The following is a 23,570-nucleotide window of genomic DNA, read 5'->3' on the forward strand; positions in this document are numbered from 1 at the left end:
CCGACAGCCCGCTTCGGGCTGGGGGAATCCGAGAGCCCCGGAGGAAGGAAAGGGTGGTCCGCCCCGCCCCCAGCAAGCCCCTCCTTCCGCCGCTCGCTCCGCCCTCCATAAAAAAATCAAACCGGTAACCTCTACCCGGCCGCCTCCCATTGGTCACGCGAATGAGCGAAGCCTGCTGGAACCAATGGGCCGCGGCCACGGCTTGGCGAGCGCCTTCCGGCCCGTCCCCGCCGCACCGCCCGGCGCCTGCCTCACGGGCCGAGGGCGGGACGTGGGGCGGCGGGGGCGCGGCGCGCGGAGCTGAGGCGTCGGTGGGACTGCGCGGCGGCCCGGGAGCTCGGCATGGCTCGCCTCGTGCTGGGTAGGCGCGGGCCTCCTCGTCCCGGGGGGCCGCCGGGGAGGCCCGGGGCAGGGCGGGCGGGCGGGCGGCCTCGCGGGGCCAGGGCTGGGGTGGGGGATGCGGCCGGGGCCGCCCCTCGCGCGGGGGTGCGGGGCCCTGCGGGTCTCGGGGCGCGTGCGGAGGGGAGGCAGCGCGGCGGGGCTTCCGCAGCCCACCCGGGGGAGCGAGCGCGACGGGGTCGGGGAGTCCCGGGGTGGTGCGTCCTGAGAACCACCGGGAGCCCCGGGCCGGGCGAGGGTGAGGGCCGGGAGCTGCGTTCGAGCCGTGCGGAGCAGCTAGGACTCGATCCCTGGCGGAGGTGGAGCCGGGGGCGACCGGAGAGGGTTAGGGTCAGGGGTCCCTTGTCCTGGGCCCGCCCTCCTCACCCTGGCGTGTAGACGGCACGGCCGCGGGGTCCTCACCCTGCAGCTCGTCCTCACCACTTGTTTAATGCCGTCCCCACTAATTGAGAAAGACTGAAATACCGAAACCCAGCCCTGGAAGAGGCCGAAGAGTTTGCTTTAGAAAGGGAACGGTGCCTTCCCAAAGCGCTTCAAGTGTGAGCGAACTTCTAAAAACTAAATGGGACGCAGACCACCATGAATTATGTAAATCCCTGTTTTAGAAACTGTGCAGTGAGTGGGGTTGAGGATCCCGACCCTTTTCTGGCTCGCCTTGGTCCCCGCCGAGGCGCCCTTAACCTTCGTTACCTGAACGCCCTGGATCCAGACCGCAGAGTTTGAGCCCCAGCCGGCCCTGCCCCGCATTTCTTAGCTGTGTGTCGGCGAGCTAGTGACTTAGTCACTCTGGGCTAGTCCTCCCCCGCTGGGTGGTTGTCAGGATGCACGAGTTCACATGGGTGTCAAGAGGGTAAACAAGATATAAATATTTGCTGTAGTGCAGAGAGAACGTAGAGGAGGGGAAAAGATTCTAGTCTCTGTTCAGTGTCCCTTGGGTGAATTCATACTGGGTGCGGAAAGAGTCTGTGATTCTATCATTTATTTGCATCAATGGAGTCAGACCTTTTGGGGAGCCCTCTTGGTTTCTAGATGAGTGCTAGGGGATCGTGTACTCTTGGTAGCAGGTGTGGGACAGAGAGGCTACTGATGGGGATTTATGACATCCTTCACTACCGTGGACGAATAATGGGGAGCCACAGATGGCAAAACCATCTGCTCACATAGATTCTAGACACTTGGATGTTCCAGTTTCCCATTGGTGCTCATTATCAGTGAGTGGAACAGCCACGTGAATTTTAGAAACAGAACACTATTAGTCGGCATTGACCCAGTTTATCATCTTAAGTGGCCCGGAGTGTTTTGTTTGTCTTCTTGAGGGTTTTCATAGGGGGTAGTTAACATCTTTCAGTGTTTTTCTGAGTAGCATGGTTCGATTTTTTTTCCAGCCCTACGTGGTCATATTGCCTTCTAGGGAGTGTAAGTCTCAAATCTTTATCATCAAGACATTCCCACTAGAGAGCCATTTATAAGGAAGGTGGGGGGGGGGCTCTTCTGAGAATTCGGCAAAACGTAAAGACAGAACAGTCGGGGCGCCTGGGTGGCTCAGTTGGTTAAGCGTCCGACTTCTGCTCAGGTCGTGATCTCACGGTCTGTGGGTTCGAGCCCCGCATCGGGCTCTGTGCTGATGGCTCGGAGCCTGGAGCCTGCTTCGGATTCTGTGTCTCCCTCTCTCTCTGCCTCTCCCCTGCTAGCAATCTGTCTCCCTCAGAAATGAATAAAAACATTAAAAAAATTTTAAAGACAAAAAGCCTAGCACCGTTACTAGGAGAAAAAAAAAAAAAGCAGCCCAAGTCCCTGTTATACTGAGTGTCAGCAACCACGACCATCTTTGTATGTAAAGGAAGCACATTCCTGAGGTGGAGTCCTGGTCCATCCCTTCGGTGACTCCAGCCTGCTGTCCCGGATTGGCAAGAGAAGGCAGTGAACCTACTTCTCCTGCCACAAGCTAACTAATGACCCTCCTTGGGATTATACTAATGCAGTCTCCAGTCCTTTGGTTTAAAATGTGGGTTGCATAACCGTGTTCTCTCTCTTTCTAATTATGTGGCCTTAGGCAAGTTACCCTTTCTGTGTCTCCGTTTCCAGGTCTAAAAATGGGCATGATGAGACACATACCACATAGAGTTCTTAAAATGAGTTAATATATCCTAAGTGTTTACGCACTGCCTGGTGTGTAGTGTCATTTAAGTGTTATTCTCAGTTAACATGTCAGTTTCTGGAGGGTAGTTGGATAGATACATAGATCAAAGTGTTAGCTATACTATACCCCCAATCCCTTTGTAGGATTCTCTCTTAAGGAAATACTCATATTTATCTGAAGGGGGAAGAGTGTAAGAATTTTCAGCATTGGCCTGTTAATAGTGAAAAATTGGAAAGAAATTCTGCTAGTGGTGAAGGGGCAATGTGATATAGCCATTAAAAATGGTTATACGGGGGGTAAAAAGTAATCCATAATTATGTAGAAAACTTATTTTGAGTGGGGAAAAAAGGCTACAAAAAGGAATGTATAGTAAGATCACATGCATATAAATATAATAATAAAGTTTTAGACTTCCGAATAGCACAGAGAAGTCCATATGAATATCACCAAAATACGAATTGCCCATTCTAGTGGGACTGTTCATGGGTTTTCTTTTGCTTTTCCATTTTTGAAAATTTCACATTGAGCTCAGTGTATTGAACAAGTATTGATTTATGTTGATTTTTTACAAAAAATACACTTTAGAAAGTAGATCTCCATGGAGGATTTTCCAGGCCCAGTCTTAACTTGTGAGCTTATTCAGAATTAGGATGGTCTCTGCTTGTTCTTAATTTACTTGATTCGTTAAATATGTCAAACTCCACTTAACCTTTACTGCAGCAACAAAAAGATTATCAAGCAGCACAATCCAGTAGAGATATGCAAATTTTATATCTAATTTTAAATAGTCTCGTAGCCACATTTCAAAAGGCAAAAAGAAACAGGGGACATTAATTTTAACATATTTATTCCCCACTGTATCTCAGATATCATTGTAGCATGTAACCAATATCAAAAATATTAATGAGGTACTTTTTTTTTTCCCCTACCAAGTCTTCAAAATTTAGCACTTTTTATACCTTCACTCCATGTGGTGAGTGGTTAGCATGTTGGACAGCGGCAGTTATTACGGCAACCCCAGTTTGGTTGGCCTGACCTCCATCCACATGCACTCTTTCCCACCTCTCAAAGTGGAAAAGGGGCCATCCTGCCCCAGGCTACCCCTGCCACTGACTCTGGGTTCCCTCCCTTCCCGATTCGGATTCCAGGCATTTTGTTTCATTATTCCTCTACTTTATCTTTAGCCTCTCCCACTCCACATATTTTTTTTTCCCTTCAAGCTCAGATCACTCTCATCTTTAAAAAGAAACCTTCCTTCTGCCCCACGTTTGCTTGCTCTCTTGTGCTCTTTATAGTGAAACTTGTTACAGAGTTCCCTTTTCATGAACTTGTTCCCTCCTACTGTCTCCAGTCTTTTGCAGATTGGCTGCTGCCTGTTTTCACTCCTCCACCTCAGCTGTCCTGGGCTCTGAGGATCCTCTGTCATGAAATCCACCAGATCGTTTTCAGTCTCCTACTTGACCCCCCAGCAGCGGGTGTTACTGCTGGCCATTCCATCTTCCCCTGAGTTTAGGTGTGACCCCACTCTCCTGATAGTTCCCCCGTCTGCTGTCCACATTGCAGCCAAAACGCCCTTTCTGGAAAGCAAATCTGGTCATACCCCCTGCAGGATACCCTTTTAGTGGTTTCATGTCCCCCTTACCAAAGTCCACAGTTTTATTTCATATAAAGTTCCTACGTTATTAGCCACGTCTATAAATCAAATGCAGTGTTCTTGAAAAATAGAATTATGTTGTTTATTCATGCCCCTGACATACTGAACCATTTTATCCTGAGCTCTAAAAGACAACATGGTTTAATGGGAAGAGCTTGGAAATAGAAGTTAGAGACAGCAGATGGGTCCCTAGAAGTGCCTTTGTTTCCTTATTTACAAACGAGGGGCGATTCCTACTCTTAGTTAGTAATGCTGTGAAAACCCAAGTGGTCCAGTGTATTTGGAGTCATTTGAAAGTGGTTCCGTAAGCATAAGGTGAAATATTTAGCAACAGAACAGTTAACACTGGTGTACATTCCTTCCAGAAGAAATTTACCATTGGGTTATTCAAAAAGGTTCCATTTGAACTCTTCCAAATTCCGTCTACAGAATAAGCATATGAGCAGGTGACCACAATGGCATACCCGTCCGCTGCCTTAGGACACAGGTCCGCCTCACCATTTGTTGCATCAGTAGATTAAAAGAAAGAAGTTGTATGATCATCTTCACAGATGCTAAAAAGAAATAGGTAGAAATTTCTTTAATATCCTAAAGTTTATCTGTTTCAACTCAAAAGCCAGCAAATGAGAAAATACTAAAGTCAAGAACAGTCCATTACTTAGCATTGTTCTGGAGGTCTTAGACAATGCAATTAGAAAACATAAAGAAATATGTTTAAAGGGAGAATTGGAATTTTGATAGTACTACCAATTCAAAAACGTTTTGAGTGTTTAAGATATTTCTTTTTTTTATATTTATTTATTTTTGAGAGACAGAGTGAGACAAAGTGAGAGTGGGGGAGGGGCAGAGAGAGAGGGAGACACAGGATCTGAAGCAGGCTCCAGGCTCTGAGCTGTCCGCACAGAGCCCGACGCGAGGCTCCAACCCACAGACTGTGAGATCATGACCTGAGCCGAAGTCGGACGCTCAACCGACTGAGCCACCCAGGCGCCCCTAGTTTTTAAGATATTTCTAAGTCCATCCAGGACTTGTTTTCCTATATAATTGTTAACAATTATATTTTAAGTTCCTACAGTAGCCAACAAAAATGCATTTGGGCCACAGTGTGGCTAAACTATGCTGTTAATAAGACAATAACACTCCATCCTTCTTTTGTAACATTTACGTGAAAATTCTTTGTAAGCTCATCCAGCAGCATTGCAAGTGTCTGGTGACTGCCATACATAGTGTGAGTAGAAATAAAAATATTTATAAAAACAAGTATTGCTCTTGATAGAGTCCCAGTTTAGTAGACAAGACAAATAATTAATTTTTCCTTCAAAGGAAGTTTAATAAAGATACTGTACTCGGGCGCCCGGGTGGCTCAGTCAGTTGGGCGTCCACCTTTGGCTCAGGTCATGATCTTGTGGTTCGTGAGTTCGAGCCCCACATCAGGCTCAGTGCTGTCAGCGTGGAGTCCACTTGGGATCCTCTGTTCCCTTCTCTCTCTGCCCCTCCCCCGCTCGTGCTCTCTCTTGCTCAAAAATAAATAGGCGTTAAAAAGAGATAGCGTGCTAATATTGCAACTGAATAACACAAAAAATAAATGCTGTGTGGATTACTCGGGGCCACAGGGTAGCCTCCCAATTTTTCGGTGTCTTCGCCCATAAAATGGCACGAATACTATTACTTCACGAGGTGATTGTGAAGAGTGAAAATGTTAATACATAAAAAGCACCTAAGTTAGAGCTCTTTTTCGATTGCAGCTCAGGAGATGAGAGTGTGGATCTCTTTCCTACTTGCTCTGTGCTGCACCGGTGGCAGTGAAATTCCAGGGACTGCCACAGCAACAAGGGGGATGGGCACTGGGGGGTTAGAAAGGACCTGACCCAGGCCATGCTCCTGTGTGAAGAACCTTGGGCAATTCAAGAAGACGTTTCCTGCCAGAGCTTGAGCCCTGTCATTAATGGTGTGCTTTTTGTCTTTTACTGCAGGTCTAATAAGCTGTACCTTCTTTCTAGCAGTGAATGGTCTCTATTCCTCTAGTGACGATGTAATTGAATTAACTCCATCCAATTTCAACCGAGAAGTTATTCAAAGTGATAGTCTGTGGCTTGTAGAGTTCTATGCTCCATGGTAAGTATAAAGCACTTGTGGATTATTTATGGTACTTTATAAAATTAGGAATATTATATAAAAATGTGATTTTATTTAGTCATCTAGTTTGTCTAGTTTACTGCTTGTTTAAAAGAAGTAGAGAGGAAAATGGGGGATTCCACAAAGTGTTGTCTGTTAAAGACCATGGAGATTGAGTCCATTGGGGGGGAAAAGGTTAAAGTAGCTAATTGTTGCAAGAAAGAAGAAAGAAGTATTTTCTTATAATTTTAAGAAGATATATCTCTGTAATGAGGTAAGTAGGGTCTTGATGGAAGGGAAACTCCTTTATGCTGAAAGAATATTGGGCACAGGAAAGGGAAAAGCTAGTATTGATTCCATTCTGTTTCTTGAAGAAGAGAGTGGCTTCTAGAAATACATAATTTTAACAATCTGATTTAATTTAAAAATTCCTCTCTTGACTTACATGCATTGCTGGAAAAAAACCCTTGTGGAGTAAAGATAGAATTTTCATTGAAATAAACGGTCACAACTATATATAGTCAAAACACGGTATTGCACTAATTGTTTATGGAGTTACACGTGTAATGCAAACAAAACAAAAACGCAACAGGTAGAAGTGCAGAGACTGGTTAATGGAAACTGCAAACGGTGCCCGAAGCTGTTACTTCTCTAAACCGGCAGGGCCGTGGGCACTCAGGTCCGGGGAGGCCTGAGCCCCAGCCAGCTGTATCTGCAGATCAACCGTACAGCGATCTGAGATCCCGATCGTCCTTGTAGATGTGAGCGATGTCCCCTAAGCTCACATAGGAGGTGGTGAATGGAGTTATCACAAATTCTTCTTACCTGAGTGGGTGCACTTCAGAGTATGCCTGATGAGAGGGTTCCTTTTATCGCTTTCATTTTTTCTCTGCAAGACCATGAAACAGTTTTGGAAACTCAATGCGGGTCCTTGTGGACTGTTTCGCTTAATGTTCAGTGTAGCAAATTAAGGTAATACCCTCTGCTTAAAAATTTATGTTACCACTTTGTGAATACTGTTCATCCTAATGCCTTCATCATTTAAAAAAAAAATTTTTTTTTTTAATGTTTATTTATTTTTTTTTCTTTTTTTTTTTTTAAATTTTTTTTTTTCAACGTTTTTTTTTTTTTATTTATTTTTGGGACAGAGAGAGAGCATGAACGGGGGAGGGGCAGAGAGAGAGGGAGACACAGAATCGGAAACAGGCTCCAGGCTCCGAGCCATCAGCCCAGAGCCTGACGCGGGGCTCGAACTCACGGACCGCGAGATCGTGACCTGGCTGAAGTCGGACGCTTAACCGACTGCGCCACCCAGGCGCCCCAATGTTTATTTATTTTTGAGACAGAGGGAGACAGAGCATGAGCAGGGAAGGGGCAGAGAGAGAGGGAGACACAGAATGGGAAGCAGGCTCCAGGCTCTGAGCTGTCAGCACAGAGCCCGATGTGGGGCTCGAACTCACAAACTGTGAGATCATGACCTGCCCTGCAGTCGGACGCTTAACCGACTGAGCCACCCAGGCGCCCCCTTCATCATTTTTTTTTAAAGCTTCTCTTTGTTTTTCGTGTGTCAAATCCAAATGAGGATTCTGTGTGGAATGTACAAATTGTAAATGTACGAACTGTTATCTTGTTGAATGCCTTCGTATGCAGTTTTTGCAAGTTTGATTTTTTTTTGTTTATCATTTATGGCATGAGTAATTTACATTGTTTTGGGAAGCTTCGATATGAGAGAATATACCTCATTCCAAAATGGAATCAAACAGCATCATTGAGAAGGCTGGGTCTGGATCCTGTAGTTAATTGTTCTTGTGACATGGCACTTGGGCCTCCCAGTGTTTTGGGTAAGAGGAGGTGTCATTAGAGCAGGTGCCTTTAACCTCTTCTTGTGCTCAGACTTGGCAGCTTGGTGAAGGCTTTGAATTCTTTCCAGAATAAAGGTTTTCCTTTTCCATCTATGGAGTACAGCATATAGGATCCCAAAGGGAACCTAAAACATGGAAATAACATTCACAAAATACTAAAACAAATTTTGATGTGATTATGTAGTACTCTTGTACTGGGACAGCAAATACCAAGCTCCAGCAGCAGATGTAACACCTAGACATCATAATTTTGAAATAGCAATGGACAGAAATGAAATTAAACTGTAGTAGCGATCTGAAAGGGGCTGAGTTTTCATTTGTGACAAAGTCACAAGTGCTCATGGTGTGTTGTTAATGTTTATAATTGAAGGGAAGTCTGCGTCTCATTTACAAGTTAGTGAAATAGGGGGGGCCTGGGTGGCTCAGTCGGTTGAGCATCCGGCTCTGAATTTCAGCTCAGGTCTTCATCCCAAGGTCATGGGAAAGAGCCCTGTGTTGGACTCCAGTGCTGAGTGCGGAGCCTGTTTAAGATTCTCTCTCTCTTCCTCTGGCTCTCTCTCTCTCTCTCTCTCTTAAAAACATTAAAAAAATCCCAAAAAGTGAAATAGAGGTGTTTTTACCCCCACCAAAAGTTCCTAGAGCCCCTGAATTTTTATACACCAGTCCTTCGGGGTCTGGATTGCAGGGGAAGAACCCTTGGGTCAGAGGTGTGCTGTACCTCGACTCGTGCGGCATTTCTGTCGGTGTTTACTGCGCTTAATATTGAAATTGAAGGAGTGTGGACTCTGACGTCTCCGATAGGAGTCCTTTCATAGAATAAACTCATTGAAAGAGGCACAAAGTCCTATAAAATTTTGACCCCCAGACTTCTAAGATAGCTCACCTGAACTGCAAAAAACTACTATATGCAAGTATGTAAACCAGCATCACAGGACATTTCTCAGAAGATCCTGACCTTTAAAATACTGGATTAAGGTTAGGCCCCTATGGAAGGGGCCACCAATATACAGGGATGAAGAATGTGGGACCCGGAGCCACATAGACCTATGCGGCAGCTCTGTGACCAGATGACTTGTGATACTGGGTAGGTTTCTTAACTCCTCAGCCCCTGTCTCCTCATCTTAAGATGAAAATGGCAAGGCCTGTCTTCAGTGATGTGCTGACAGAATGAAATCCTGTATGAAGGGCTCCTCTTGGTCTGGGCACCTGGCAGTTACTCATTAGGTTCTTAAAAACTGAATTAGGGGGGCGCCTGGGTGGCGCAGTCGGTTAAGCGTCCGACTTCAGCCAGGTCACGATCTCGCGGTCCGTGAGTTCGAGCCCCGCGTCAGGCTCTGGGCTGATGGCTCGGAGCCTGGAGCCTGTTTCCGATTCTGTGTCTCCCTCTCTCTCTGCCCCTCCCCCGTTCATGCTCTGTCTCTCTCTGTCCCAAAAATAAATTAAAAACGTTGAAAAAAAATTAAAAAAAAAAAAAAAAAAACTGAATTAGGAGACTCGACTTTGTTAAAAAAACAACTAATCACCTGTGGATAAACTAGCTTTAGTATCTTCATGCAGTGGATGTTATTCAGTACCGAAAATGAACAGTAAAACTGCAACCTTGATAAATGGTATGAACGTACCAGGTTTTTGTATATATAACTTTTAAAAGCACTGTCTGTGTGTGATGTTTCACAATAATTTATTTCAGATACTGTAACGTGAAGGATTTTCTTTTCTTCTTATGTCTGTCTCTTGCTCGCTCCTGTTCTTCTGTCACCATCTTGTGGTATTGAATACTCTTCAGCTTGCTAGGCATGTAAAATTGGGATTACGTGTACATTTGTAACCCCACGTGCTGCTGTGGGAGCCAAAGAGCATTGAGATTTAGGCTCTAATTCAGATGCTTCATCTGTAAAATGAAAAGGTTGGACTAGATCAGGGAATAGGAAATCTTGATGGGCTTAAAAATCACTGGTTGAACTTCCTAAGATGTAGGTTCCTGAACCCCTTCTCTAGGTGTTTGGATTCCATGCGGCCTAAGAATCTGCCTTTTGCCTAGGCTTACAACTCAGACCACACATTGGGACACACTTGACCAGATGAACGCTAAAGTTCCTACCCAGGGATAGAGTTACAAATGCTGGTTTGTTTAAACTCTTTAAACACAATTCAAACAGTAGCTTGGGGGGGCACCTGGGTGGCTCAGTCAGTTCAGTGGCCGACTTCAGCTCAGGTCACGATCTCACGGTTTGAGTTCGAGCCCCGCGTCGGGCTCCGTGCGGACAGCTCGGAGCCCGCAGCCTGCTTCGGATTCTGTGTCTCCCTCTCTCTCCGCCCCTCCCCCATTCACACGCTGTCTCTCTCTCTCTTTCAAAAATGAATAAATGTTAAAAATTAAAAAAAAGAAAAAAAAACAGTGGCTTGGAAACTTTTAAAATTAGTACATGAGGAAGAGTGATAGTAGAATCCTAAAATGGCGAGTTCCTTCACGTCACCGATCATGTTTCACTAGCGCCTGTGCTCCCTGCCAGCAGCCACCCCTGTGCGTGTCCCTCAGTAGAGTGTCGGTAGAGTATTTTTGAATCGACGATCGAAGACTTGAACCGTTGCCTCATTTGTGCTTTTATCTCCTGAAAGGTGTGGCCACTGCCAGAGGTTAACACCAGAATGGAAGAAAGTAGCAACCGCGCTAAAAGTAAGTTTCCAAGACCCCACGTGCATTCACCTGTGTGTGTATAATAAGTAAGAACGCAGCCGGGCTTAACGTGCCGCCGGAAGTTCATTGGCTGTTTTCACTGAGTCAGTTTTCCCGATTAATGACATAATCCTCGCGGTCTCACCAATTCTTGGTGCTGCTCCAAGAGGCCCCTCCAGAGCTCCGTCCATTTCTCCCGTCATTCCACGTAGGCGTGACCTCCCAGGCCCCAGGTCTCGTTAAATCTGTCTGTGAACCTAACCTTGCCCTGTATCCTCTTGGAGTCTACATGAGTTCAGTGATGGATCTTTGTGGCATCTGCTCCAGTGGAAAAGAAAAATGGATAAAACTCTTACATTTTCACAGGATGTTGTAAAAGTTGGCGCAGTTGACGCAGATAAACACCAGTCCCTGGGAGGTCAATATGGTGTTCAGGGATTTCCTACCATTAAGATTTTTGGATCCAACAAAAACAGACCAGAAGATTATCAGGGTAAGGACTTTTCCTAACTACTCTATTCCCCTGGTTGGAATTTTAATTTGAACAAGTAGGTAAAAAATAGGAGCAAGGGCCCGTTTGTTTTTGTAAATAAAGGTTTTCAAAACAGTCACACCTACTTTCATGTCGTGTGTAGCTGCTGTCACACTGAAGTGGCCGAAGTGAGTCGCTGCAGCAGACCGGGTGGCCCGCACCCCTCAAAATCGTTTGTGTTTGCCGCTTTACAAAGAGTTTGCCACCTCTTGGTCTAGAGCGCAAAACCCCTCTCTTTTTTCCTAGTACATTTGTTTTCTTTTTTTATTTTGAGAGAGAGAGAGAGCGAGAGAGAGAGAGAGTTTGCGAGTGGGGGAGGGGCAGAGAGAGGGGGAGAGAGAATCCCAAGCAAGGCCCCTCACTGGCTCATTCCCACAAACAGCGAGATCATGACCTGAGCCAGAATCAAGAGTCAGACACCTAACCTGAGCCACCCAGGCGCCCCTCCTAGTATATTTCTTGATTTGGCATATTTCCAAGTAGATTGGTAGCAGGGGCACCGGTTCCGAGGATGGAGGTCTTGGCCCTTCTGTATTAGAAAGTGACACACGTGGTGATGTCAGCCGGGGCCGCAGTCCCACACCATCTGAATATATACCGCAGTCCCACATGATCTGACTATATACTGCGTGTTGCTGTACTGTATTTTCTTTCTAATGTCAGGGCTAAAAGTGTGCTCAGATGTTTTTCTATCGTCCTTGGCAGTTTGGTAAGAAACTATTTAAAAAATACATGGAATTTTCTAGAGACATTTTATTAGAGTTTTCCCTTTGAACGCTAAAGATAGCGTGGCCCATATTATTCGTACGTTTTTCATACCTTAAAGGCCCCCCTGACTTTTTCTCGAGTGTGTAGTTTTTTGGTTAAACTTCTAAAGGCTGTTGTCATTATTGAGTTTCAGTACAGTGTTTGTTACTTCTTAGATTAGGAGAGAATTCAGCTAAAGAACCTAAAACAGCCCAAGTATTGTAAGCAAGATAGAAAGAAGGCGCCTGGATTGCTTTCCAGTTACTTGGCTTCACTACTTTTTCTACAGTTTTTTCTGCTTGTCATCATAGAAATAGTTTCTTCTGGGGAGCCCGGGTGGGTCAGTTGGTTAAGCATCCAGCTTCAGCTCAGGTCATGATCTCGTGGTCTGTGAGTTTGAGCCCTGAATTGGGCTCTGTGCTGACAGCTCGGAGCCTGGAGCCTGCTTCGGATTCTGTGTCTCCCTTTGTCTCTGCCCCGCCCCCGTGCACCCTCATTCTCTCTCAAAAATAAAAAAAATAGAAAGGGAGAGAAATAGATCAAAAATAAAATAGAGGAAGGAAGGAAGAAAAAAAAAATAGTTTTCCTGTATTTTCCTTGATGTAATTTGTATTTAGAAACGTCCCCTGCTTTTTTTTTTAACTAGATAATAGGCTTATTCATCTGTATACATGTTACACGTTCAGTAGACATTTGTGAGTTTCTCTCATTTGCGGATGGCATTAGTAGGTGAACAGGATGTTTGTGTTTAATAAACTAAAACTGAAGGAGAGGATTTGGTTTTCCAAGGGAAAAGTCAAGTGCAGTGTATATTACAGGGAGAACTTGACTGTGTGTTAAATACCCATGTGTTGTTGGGTCTGTTCAAACATCAGATAAAGCTGACAGAAATCTGACAAATGTAAAGGGCCATGTCTTTAGGTCGTGTCATTATAGGCACACGGCCCCCACCACCGATTCGTCTGATTGTCCTTTGTCTTTTGTAGGTGGCAGAACTGGTGAAGCCATTGTAGATGCTGCTCTCAGTGCTCTGCGCCAGCTCGTGAAGGATCGCCTTGGGGGGAGGGGTGGTGGATATAGTTCTGGAAAACAAGTAAGACTGTGTGATGTCAACTTTGAATGTGTGTGATGAGTTTGATGCCACAATATGGACTCTTTGTAGAGGATAGTTTTGGGGCGGGTTATTTTTGTTTTTTTGGGGTTTTTTTAAAACTACTAATGTTTTAAATTAGTGAACTTTCAGTTAAAAGATATTACAAGGTTGGATCAGCTCATGCCAGAGGGAATGAGCCACGTAGCCTCATTGATTTGGCCTCCTCAGAAGTCTCTAGTCCCAGAGCATCTGGCCACCACTATAGGCCAAGAATCAGGCCACAAGATGGGCTTCCTCGGCCCAGCACTGAAAGGGAAGAGTTTGGGCTGTACGCCTCTCGAGAAAGAGCTTCAGACCGGGAAGCCAGGTTCTGGGACCCTTTGGCATTTGTAGTTCCAGAGTGGGGAGAGAGAGACCAGATCGGCTTGGGGACGAAGAGGGATGAAATTTGAACGACCTCTTGGCCTGTATCTGGCAATCAGCCTGAAATTTTGGAAAATTCAATCTCAGTGGACAGGGAAGAAGAGAAAAATTCCCGTTCCATGGATTGGTATTTTAGATGCCCATGTATGAGATGTGAAGTTTAACCAAATGCTCTTGTGAAAAGGCATTAAATTCTTACAAATGAAGGTAAAATGGCCCTTCACTCTTACAGAGACCAGTAAAAGTAGCTTCTTTATACAGATGTAGAATTTACCCGAAGATTCCATGCTCTTGGCTTTTGGCCCAGGCATCCGAAAGCAGTATAGTGAAACTGCTTCTTAGGTTTGGTACTCAAGAACATTCTTTGAAAGTAAAGAATTAAGCGTTACTTTTAGCTCTCTTGAATGGTAGAGACTTTCTCTATGGAAAGGTAGTAACTGGTTACGTTTAACATCCTGGGATGAGGAAGCAGCTGTGCCCAGTCGGAACTAGAGTAGAATCGGGTGGTTCTGTGAGCCGTGTGGGGGTTTCTCTTAGCACAACGGCAGGCGAGAGAATTCCGGTATATTCATAGCTTACACTGGAGGTGCTGGTGATTGAGAGTAAACACTGTTTGACAAGTGATAATAATATTAAGGAATGACCCCAATTGGAGTAGAATGGTTTTCACTAGAAAGAAGGACTCCAAACTTCGTTAAGATGCGGAAGAGGTCACTGTCTGTTATCTATTTGGAATAAGAACAGCGTTCTTGCTGGCCAAGTGTAACTAAATGTTTAATGTCACATGCGACAGGGTAGAGGTGAGAGTTCGAGGAAGAAGGATGTGATTGAGCTGACGGACGACAGCTTCGATAAGAATGTCCTTGATAGTGAAGACGTTTGGATGGTTGAGTTTTACGCTCCTTGGTGTGGACACTGCAAAAAGTAAGGGCTTTTTACCAAGTATTTTGAGTCCCGGTGCTTTTAATATATTCACCTAGCTGGCTCTGAAAAAGCTGACCCAGACGGCAGGTCAGTCACCAAGATCTCCTCCAGGAAAGCTCTGACCCCGAGTGGATGTTAAACATTGGCATTGGTGCCGAGTTTCTTCCGTCACAGCTTCAAAGATTAACAGGGACCTAGCGCGGGGGAGGGAGTGACGGAGACCTGGGAGGTGAACGTGAAAAGACGGCATCACATTGTACGCAAAGCTACGCACAGTGGTTTCCAAGCGCGGTGTGACTGCGTTGGGCAGAGATGCGCGTCTCGGTTAAAGTATTCGTGCTGACGGTTAAAACACACTTTTAAAGTGCAAATATTTTTCCATAGTCTTGAGCCAGAATGGGCTGCTGCAGCCACAGAGGTAAAAGAGCAAACCAAAGGAAAAGTGAAGCTCGCGGCTGTGGACGCCACGGTTAACCAGGTTCTGGCCGGCCGGTACGGGGTGAGTGTGCAGATGGCGAACGTCTTTGAGGAGCACACGCTGTTTTCAGCTGTGACTCCATTGGGTATCCGGGCTTCCCTGTGTGGTAGGAGGGGAGATGTTTGGCCATTTGGTAATGGAACTAAATTACTTTATTGTTAAAACTAACGAGTCTTGAACTCAGGACTGACTCTCTCTCTCTCTCTCTCTCTCTCTCTCTCTCTCTCTCTCTCTTTCTTTCTCTCTCTCTCTCTCTCTCTCTCTCTCTCTTTTAAGTCCAGTATCTCACTGCTTCTGCTGTGTGCTGCATGTGAATTTTCAGCTTGCTCAGGCTCTTACAAGTCACTACTAGTGCTTTTGAAGTTGGTCCGCTTGTTCTAGAGCAGATAACGTTGTATTCAGTACATATGGAAGGTTTGAATAATACTCCGCTAAGCCTGGTGGGCAGGCTGTTAAAACTGCCTGATCAACAGACTCTGTGTATCCTCCCTGATCACGGATGCAGCCTCGGACTATTGTTCTATTAAATTACCTATAAGGTAGCCTTAGAACCCGTGAAGATTATTCCTTATTAAATATTAGTTTGATTTTTTATTCTTGTCTTTTTTAATAGATTAGGGGATTTCCTACAATCAAGATATTTCAGAAGGGGGAATCCCCTGTGGATTACGATGGGGGGCGGACGCGATCTGACATCGTCTCCCGGGCCCTGGATTTGTTTTCTGACAATGCCCCACCTCCTGAGCTGCTTGAGGTAAACCGCTTCCGTCACTCGTGATCAGAACCGACCATGTCTGATGGGGGAGGCTCTCACACAGTAATGACACTCCTTTGGTGTTTCCAAATGGACTTTGTCCCTTCTCTTTTAAAATGCTCTCTTTAAAGTATTATTGGACTTTCAAGTGGGGAAAACCTGCCTGATAAACTGCTGCTTTTCATAATTTTAGTACTACAATCCTTACACTAGGAGGACGAGTGTGCCAAGCTTTTTAAAAATAGAATGCGCCTGGCCGCTCTCTCCCCGTTGTCTCAGCCGCAGCTGCTGTTTGTGGAGCACCTAGTCATGTGACAGTGCGACAGCATCATTCTGCTCTTACCTATATTTTCTTTTCAGTTCGCACGTGAATGCCTAGAGGTAAATACTGTTTTTATCTCATTTTATGTGAGGAAACAGGCACAGAGAGCCTCAAATCCCCATAAATATATAATACACGTGTATCTGTCTAGCTAGGTGATTGTCAGAGCCAGGCTCCTCCGAGGCTGTCTGCTTCTGGAGCCCACGTGTGTCAGCAGGTGCCGTGTCAGCACCGGGATGGCCCGGGGACAGACCCGGAAGGCCAGCTGTCCGTGGTGCCATAGCGCGAACCTGGAGCGTCAGGGGGGGTCGCTCTGTCTCTTGAAGTCTTTGCTCTTCATTGAACGTGATGGTACCGAGTCTCTGTCGTCAGGCTCACCTTTGGTTTTGTGTCCGTGGCCTTCCAACCACCCCTTGTGCTCTGGGCCACAGATCATCGACGAGGACATCGCTAAGAAGACCTGTGAGGAGCACCAGCTGTGTGTCGTGGCCGTGCTGCCCCACATCCTGGACACGGGTACGGCGACCAGGGGCACCCTTCTCCGTGACTGCTCTGTGCTGCCTGCTCTGAGAACGCTTTCTAAGCTGATGAGTGTTTCGGATTCTTTTATTTTTACCTTTTCAAAATTTTCTGTTTAAATTAGGAGCTGCTGGCAGAAACTCGTACTTAGAAGTTCTTCTTAAGTTGGCAGACAAATACAAAAAGAAAATGTGGGGGTAAGTTGCTGAACTTATTTTCTCAGTATGATTTGGACAGGAGAGCATAGTGCTTCCTGGATACTGTCTGGTTCAGGGCGCCTGGGCGGCTCAGTCAGTTAAGCGTCTGACTCCGGCTCAGGGCATGATCTTCGTGGGTTCGAGCCCCGCGTCGGGCTCTGTGCTGACAGCTCGGAGTCTGGAGTCTGCTTCGGGTTCTGTGTCTCCCTCTCTCTCTGCCCCTCCCCCGCTTGTGCTGTGTCTCTTCGTCTCTCAGAAGGAAAAGAAGTAATGCAAGTCTTTTACCTGTCTGTGCCACGGCACCTTTTCTCATAAGAATCATTTTATTTATTTTTTTTTTAAGTTTATTTTGAGAGTGCACGCTATGAGCGGGAGAGGGGCAGGGAGAGGGAGGGAGAGAGAGAGAGAATTCACGGAGCCCAGCTCGGGGCTCGATCTCACGAACTGTGAGGGCATTACCTGAGCCAAAATCGAGTTGGACTCTTAACCAACTGAGCCACCCAGGCGCCCCAGATACAGGTGTGTTTTTAAAACAAAGTATGTCTGCTCTTTCCGATTTAACTTTTTGTTTCTCGTCCTCTATCCATTGCTGTCTCACCCTCCTCGGGCATTGCTGTCCCCCTCAAGTGACCTTGTGCCCCCTCCCGTTAGTTCAACAAAGTGTGGTGTGCCTACAGAGCACCGCATTCTGGCATCCTCCTTCTTCACCATTGCAGAAGTTGAGTAAGAACTGTGGCTGAGCATTGTTTACAGGGATTGAATAATGATACACCAGGAAGTCTTAAGAAGAAGTTATCCTACTGGCGAACGTGCCCTGTTGTCCAAATGATACTAGTAGCATTTCACGTAATAGAGACAGAAAACCCAGCAGGTTTAGCGGACAGTATTTTGGAGGCTGGGAGCAAACTGTATATAGATTTGGGAGACTTCTGGAGGTAGAGTGTAGGGAACATCCAGAATACATTATTTTTGTATTTTATTTCTGTTTCTGCATCCATTTCATTCCATAAAATGTTGGAGTGTAATCCGTTTTTTTTTTTTTTTTAGTATCTGCTGATTCGATTCTAACTACTTTGAAAGGGATCTTTACCCTGAAACAAGCCTGTTTTTCTAGGTGGCTGTGGACAGAAGCTGGGGCCCAATCTGAGCTTGAAAACGCGTTGGGGATCGGAGGCTTCGGGTACCCTGCCATGGCAGCCATCAATGCACGCAAGATGAAATTTGCTCTTCTGAAAGGATCTTTCAGCGAGGCAAGGCATTAACGAGTTTCTCAGGTAATCTCTTGCCTCCTTGAGTTGTTTTTGTTCTGTGGCTTGGTTCTGCATGGCGTGGGTTCAAAGCTAGGTTTACGTGGACCAGGCAGTGCGTGGAGTTAGTGTGCATTTGGCATTCCGGGGAATTAGGTGTTCGAGTTCTAAGTCATCGTTTTGCGCTTCTGTTCTTTTCCGTGGAAGCATTCTGTAGGGAAGAGGCCACCCTGCTGTTGCGCCATTGCATCGAGCTCTCTGATCTCATGCAAGTCTCCTCTGGGCTGGTAGCAGCCCTCTGCCCCCCCCCCCCCAGCATGCTTTGTGCCTCTCGCCTCAGCTAACGCGGCTTCCGTTTCTGGCCGGGTAGCGGTAGAACGTGTACTTCTGAAGTGATTCCAGCAACGTGCAAACAACATAATAGTTCTGAAACTCAAAATCCAGTTGATAGAGCTCTCTGTCTTGCCCGGCCATTCAGCTCCTCCAAAAGCTGACTTGATCATCTTCAGGTAAACATGAGGCATTGACACTGTGCTAATTCTCAGGTGTGCGGTAATTCGGTTCATACCTCGTCCTCCTGACTGAGTCTCACAGGTACATCTCTCACGGACCTTCTCTCTGCTCACTACTGCAGGGCCTGGCTGATCGTCAGCTCTTGGTAAATAGTACGGTTTTTGTATGGTTTATGTACCACCTACTGTATTCTTACAATAAGTGTTATTAAGAAAATGCTAGAAAATACACTCACGTTGCCGTTAAATTCTGCAAGTGGACTTGTATGGCTCACCCCACGTGCAGGGGTCAGCTGTGCTTATCAAATGTCATCCTTTTTCAGCAGCTGATTCCAGTGTCACAGATCGTAAGAAATGTGTGAGAAAATCGTAAGAAATGTCTGAGGGGGATCAGTATCCCTGAGGTTGAGCCTGTGGACTCATTGGAAATGGCAGGTCGAACTGCGGCTTTGATTTTATTCACATTTCTTTTCAACCGGTTTCCCTTCTCTGGTTTGTTGTTCTTTGTCGTGTGTTTTGTGTCTTAGTACGGAGGAGGTGGCTGGTTCGTGGGAAAGCTGCGGACAGTAGCGCATTGTCAACTTGAGACCGTCGCTGTCGCGCTGGAGATCGTACAGGCCACCGGTTCTCCAACTTCGTGCCTTAAAGGCGGCGGAGAACCTCAGAACCCACCCAGTTACCAGTGGGGAAGAGGACGCAGTAATGGGTGGAAAGGAGACACAGTGGGCGACAGCATACTTGTCTCCGGTCCCGTGCGCCTTGTTTTCTGACGAGACTGGACGTGCGTGCGGCTCGTCGCCGGGGAGGGGTGAGGGGGCTGCCGCCGGTGGACGGTGCCAGGCCCGCCAGGGAGTCGGTGTCCACGTCCACCAACGTGTGCGCTTGTCCACCACAGACCTGAAGCCGAGACGGCCCGTGATGGATACATTGGCAGCGACTCACAGCTGCAGTCAACCCAAGACGAGTGTTAGCGATTCCCATACCTCTCCCTGCGGGTGTGTTACTGAAGTGTCCTTTCGGCGTAGCAGCCAAACATACGAGTACGTCACTGTGCGTGATGCAGCCGGAAGTGAAGAAAGGACTCGAGTTTCACAGAAGTTCGTTGTTTGAAGCGGCAGCCGTGTTTCTCGGGGCTCTTGGAGAAGAGACGATAGCATTTAGCCCTGCAGAGAGAATGGGGGCGCAGGGGAGGAGCGGGACTGAGCTGTTAAAACACTTTTTTTTTTTTTTTTTTAAACAACCGAACCCTGCCCTCAAGGCATAGTTCCCTTAGAATTTTTTTCCCTTTTGGGGCGCCTGGGTGGCTCAGTCGGTTGAGCATCTGACTTCAGCTCAGGTCATGGTCTCATGGTTCATGAGTTCGAGCCCCGCATCGGGCTCTGTGCTGACAGCTCAGAGCCTGGAGCCTGCTTTGGATCCTGTGTTTTTTTTTCTCTCTCTCTCTCTCTGTCTCAAAAAATACATAAACATTAGAAAAGAAGAATTTTGTTCCACTTTAAAGGAGGCCTGGCATCTTTCCATTAGTCCTTCTGTTTGCTGCTGCTGAGGACATTAAGTAGGAATGTTGGGGCACCTGGGTGGCTCGGTCGGTTGGGCGGCTGACTTCGGCTCAGGTCATGATCTCACAGCTCGTGAGTTTGAGCCCCGTGACGGGCTCTGTGCTGACAGCTCAGAGCCTGGAGCCTGCTTCGGATTCTGTGTCTCCCTCTCTTTCTCTACCCTCCTCCGCTCATGCTCGGTCTCTAAAATAAACATTAAAAAATCTTTTTCTAATTAAAAAAAGTAGGAAGGTAGCTGCTTTCTGAGCACCGACTCCCTACATCTCGGCATCTTCTTTTTTTTTTTTAATTTTTTTTTTTTTTTTTTTTCCAACGTTTTTTTATTTATTTTTGGGACAGAGAGAGACAGAGCATGAACGGGGGAGGGGCAGAGAGAGAGGGAGACACAGAATCGGAAACAGGCTCCAGGCTCCGAGCCATCAGCCCAGAGCCTGACGCGGGGCTCGAACTCACGGGCCGCGAGATCGTGACCTGGCTGAAGTCGGACGCTTAACCGACTGCGCCACCCAGGCGCCCTTTCTTTTTTTTTTTTTTTTTTTTTAATTTTTTTTTTTTTTTTTTTTCAACGTTTTTTATTTATTTTTGGGACAGAGAGAGACAGAGCATGAACGGGGGAGGGGCAGAGTATCTCGGCATCTTCTTGATGAAGAGACTGATGTTCAGAGATGATGAATAATCGGATTAAGGGTCCCAAACTAGTAAGAAGTAGAACCACTGGCTTGCCTTTGATTACTTGCATGGGTTTGTATTTCTTAGGTCAGCCAGAGCTTGGGTCGGCCTGTGCCCCCTCACAGCAAATGGAGCCATTCTGGTGTAGGTTTTTGATGGACTACGAGAGACACAGGTCTGACTCGCTGTGCCCAGTACCTCTTGACCCTGCACGCGCAACGGCGTGGAGGCCAGCGTCCTGCCCTGTGTCACACTTAGAGCTCAGCGGATGGCGGTGGAGCGCGGCTCTAGAGCATGTGGATAATCGGTTTTCTGAACGTAACTCCTCTTCGGACATCAGGGTTTCTCGATGTTGGCGCTTGTGACATCGTGGGCCAGAAGTTTGTCTTGTGTGTTACAGGTGTTTCATACCTGTCCTCTACATGCCAGTTGCACACTGTCCGCATACACACACAGTTGTGATCATAAAAATGTCTCCTGACATTGTCACATGTCCCCTAGGGAGAAACTCGCTCCATTGAGAACCACTGATAACACGTCATAAAAAATGCAGGGTAGCCAAAGGCAGTGGATAGAATTCCCCCCTTTTCCACCGAGCCAAAGAACCGCCAGACACACGTGGGACACTTCCACTCCTGTCTCTTTTCCTCTCTTCCCTGTAGTCCAAGCACCCTTCACCGTTTGGAAACTTTTTTTAAAGAAGGCTTGCTCCCAGTCTGGCGGTTGCCTCTACATCTTTCTAATGAAATGTTTATCAGAGTTGGTCAGAGTCAAGACCTAATACGCCCTGTCACCATAGAACTCTTTCTTCTGTGTCTTAAAAGTTGGAGATGAGGATTGCCACCATCACCTCTAGATCTGCCTGTGGGCTGGTGTTAAGTGCTTCTGCTCGCTATTGGAAGTCTGGGGAAGGAAACCGAATTTTCGTTTTAAGATGCCGTCTTTCGTAAAGTGTTTTGGGGGTTAGTCTACAGTTTTGTTCATCAAACGTTTTGCCTGTGTTCTACGTTAATGTTGATAGGTTTTACGTACTTAAATTTGTATTCTAGCAAAATAAGTTTATTTTTCTTAATTAGTAGTAGTAACTAGCTTTATCTGATGCCAAGACCTTAGTCATTTCATGCCTGGTTACGTTGTCGTCCTTGCTTGAGCGGATAGCACTGTGCGGGAGCAAGACGTGAGAGGCACCTGTGCAGAAACTTAGCCGGCGAGTCATTGTATTTAACACATCGTGTCTTCATCAGTATGTCCTTGCTTTGGTCACTGTCCCCTCAGGGAGCTCTCTTTCGGGCGCGGATCTACAGCACCTGTGGGAGGTGGGGCCTTCCCCGCCATCAGCACCAGAGAGCCTTGGGACGGCAAGGATGGCGAGGTGAGTCCCCGGGGCTGGAGGCCACGCGCGTGCGGGACTCCTCACCGGGGTGCTTGTCCCGCCCGCCTCTCCTCACTTTCCCCGGCCCAGGGCGCCTTTGCTGTTTGTAGGCCGAGTCCTTTCCATCCGTGGCGTGGTGTCAGAAGTGCCATAGCCTCGCGAGCCTTTCAGGGCTGCGTGACAGAGTCTTGACAGACAACCAAGATAAATTTCAGGAATGAGGTTTCATTCCTGATGATTACCGCTAAACGGACCATTTCACCCGGAATCCATTTACTTTGTGTCTGAGAAGCACAAAATGACAACTTTGGAATTATCGTGGATTCTGGCACACTTCTGCCCCTCCCCCCTCAAAACGACGAGCTAAGTAGCTGTCGGTGTTAAAGAGGTAGGTGATCTGTTAAGATCCTACCTCACCTAAGTTCTCGGCTTTTCCGGCTGTAAAATGATAGGCAAAGCGAAAAGCGGGAGCCAGATTAGGGCAGAACCGGCTCTGGGATCTGGGGTGTCTCTAGAAACTACCTCGCTCCTCCGCCGTGAGCCCGCGAGCTCTCCCAGCTCTTCCTGCAGGGCCTAACAAGTGGCTTTGTTTCCCAGCTTCCCGTGGAAGACGACATTGACCTCAGTGACGTGGAGCTGGACGATTTGGAAAAGGATGAGCTGTGAGAGGCTTGGCACAGACTTCACTTTTCTTTTCTTGGGAGCAGATTTCCCCAGCAGTGAAGGAACATTCTTCACGATCGGATGAATCTACCAGTGGCCTTTTTAACCAAGAAGTAGCACTTGATTGGTCATTTGAAAACACTGCAACAGTGAACTTTTGCATCTCAAGAAAACAATGAAAAATTCTATGAATTGTTGTAGCCGGTGAATTGGGTTGTATTCTGTCAAGTAATATTTTGGAGAAAACTGATGGGCTGTTGAAATATTTTTCCCTCCCTCTCTCTGACTGCTGCTTGAATGTTCTTGGAGGCTGTTTCTTACATATAAGTTTTTTAATGTGATTCTTTCATTTGAATATTGATGGCTTTTTTCCATTAAAAAATAAAATAATATTTTGGACAATGCCAATATACGTATGAAATTAGTGTCCACATCATAAATTCAGTAAATTTAGCCATTCAGTAAATTGATACCACGAAGGGATGACCCTGATGTCTTTCCTCCCTATAAAATACTTGTGATTCCAAGGACACCATCTGGACGCCTGCCACAATACGGATTTTTACGTGTGTCCCGCAAGGCCAGGTGCCATCTGTGGAATGTGAAACGTAAGGCGAGTTTACGGAAAGAAGGATGAAGAACAGTGGGTTGTCCGTTGAGAACGACATTTCATGCCCAACATTTTGTCTTTGGGCCATCCCCACTGACTGTT

At 46.5% G+C, this 23,570-nt stretch overlaps 2 protein-coding genes across 3 annotated transcripts in view; one reads left to right on the forward strand and one right to left on the reverse strand.

Moving 5' to 3' along the window:
* The first annotated feature begins 229 nt into the window (after positions 1 to 229).
* On the forward strand, positions 230 to 23,266 carry PDIA6 (protein disulfide isomerase family A member 6). The gene is given in 14 exon segments (XM_019451957.2): positions 230 to 361; positions 6,167 to 6,308; positions 10,790 to 10,847; positions 11,214 to 11,340; positions 13,113 to 13,219; positions 14,436 to 14,566; positions 14,951 to 15,065; positions 15,658 to 15,798; positions 16,552 to 16,636; positions 16,764 to 16,836; positions 17,951 to 18,086; positions 18,088 to 18,110; positions 22,099 to 22,195; positions 22,793 to 23,266. Coding segments are annotated over 14 exon segments (1,323 nt in total). The 5' UTR covers positions 230 to 342; the 3' UTR covers positions 22,862 to 23,266.
* The window catches only part of ATP6V1C2 (ATPase H+ transporting V1 subunit C2), a 61,582-nt gene continuing 53,021 nt past the window's right edge, over positions 15,010 to 23,570 (reverse strand). Inside the window, exon 15 of one of the 2 annotated variants that reach the window (XM_019452005.2) lies at positions 15,010 to 15,143. In XM_019452005.2, coding sequence (XP_019307550.2) covers positions 15,111 to 15,143 — 33 coding nt within the window. In that variant the 3' untranslated portion in view covers positions 15,010 to 15,110. Of the gene's footprint in view, positions 15,144 to 20,786; positions 21,321 to 23,570 lie in introns of those variants that run through there. The other variant, XM_019452046.2, reaches the window with a different exon arrangement.

This window comes from Panthera pardus, unplaced genomic scaffold (assembly GCF_024362965.1).
Source record: "Panthera pardus isolate Hobbes unplaced genomic scaffold, ASM2436296v1 HiC_scaffold_26, whole genome shotgun sequence".
Lineage (NCBI taxonomy): Eukaryota > Metazoa > Chordata > Mammalia > Carnivora > Felidae > Panthera > Panthera pardus.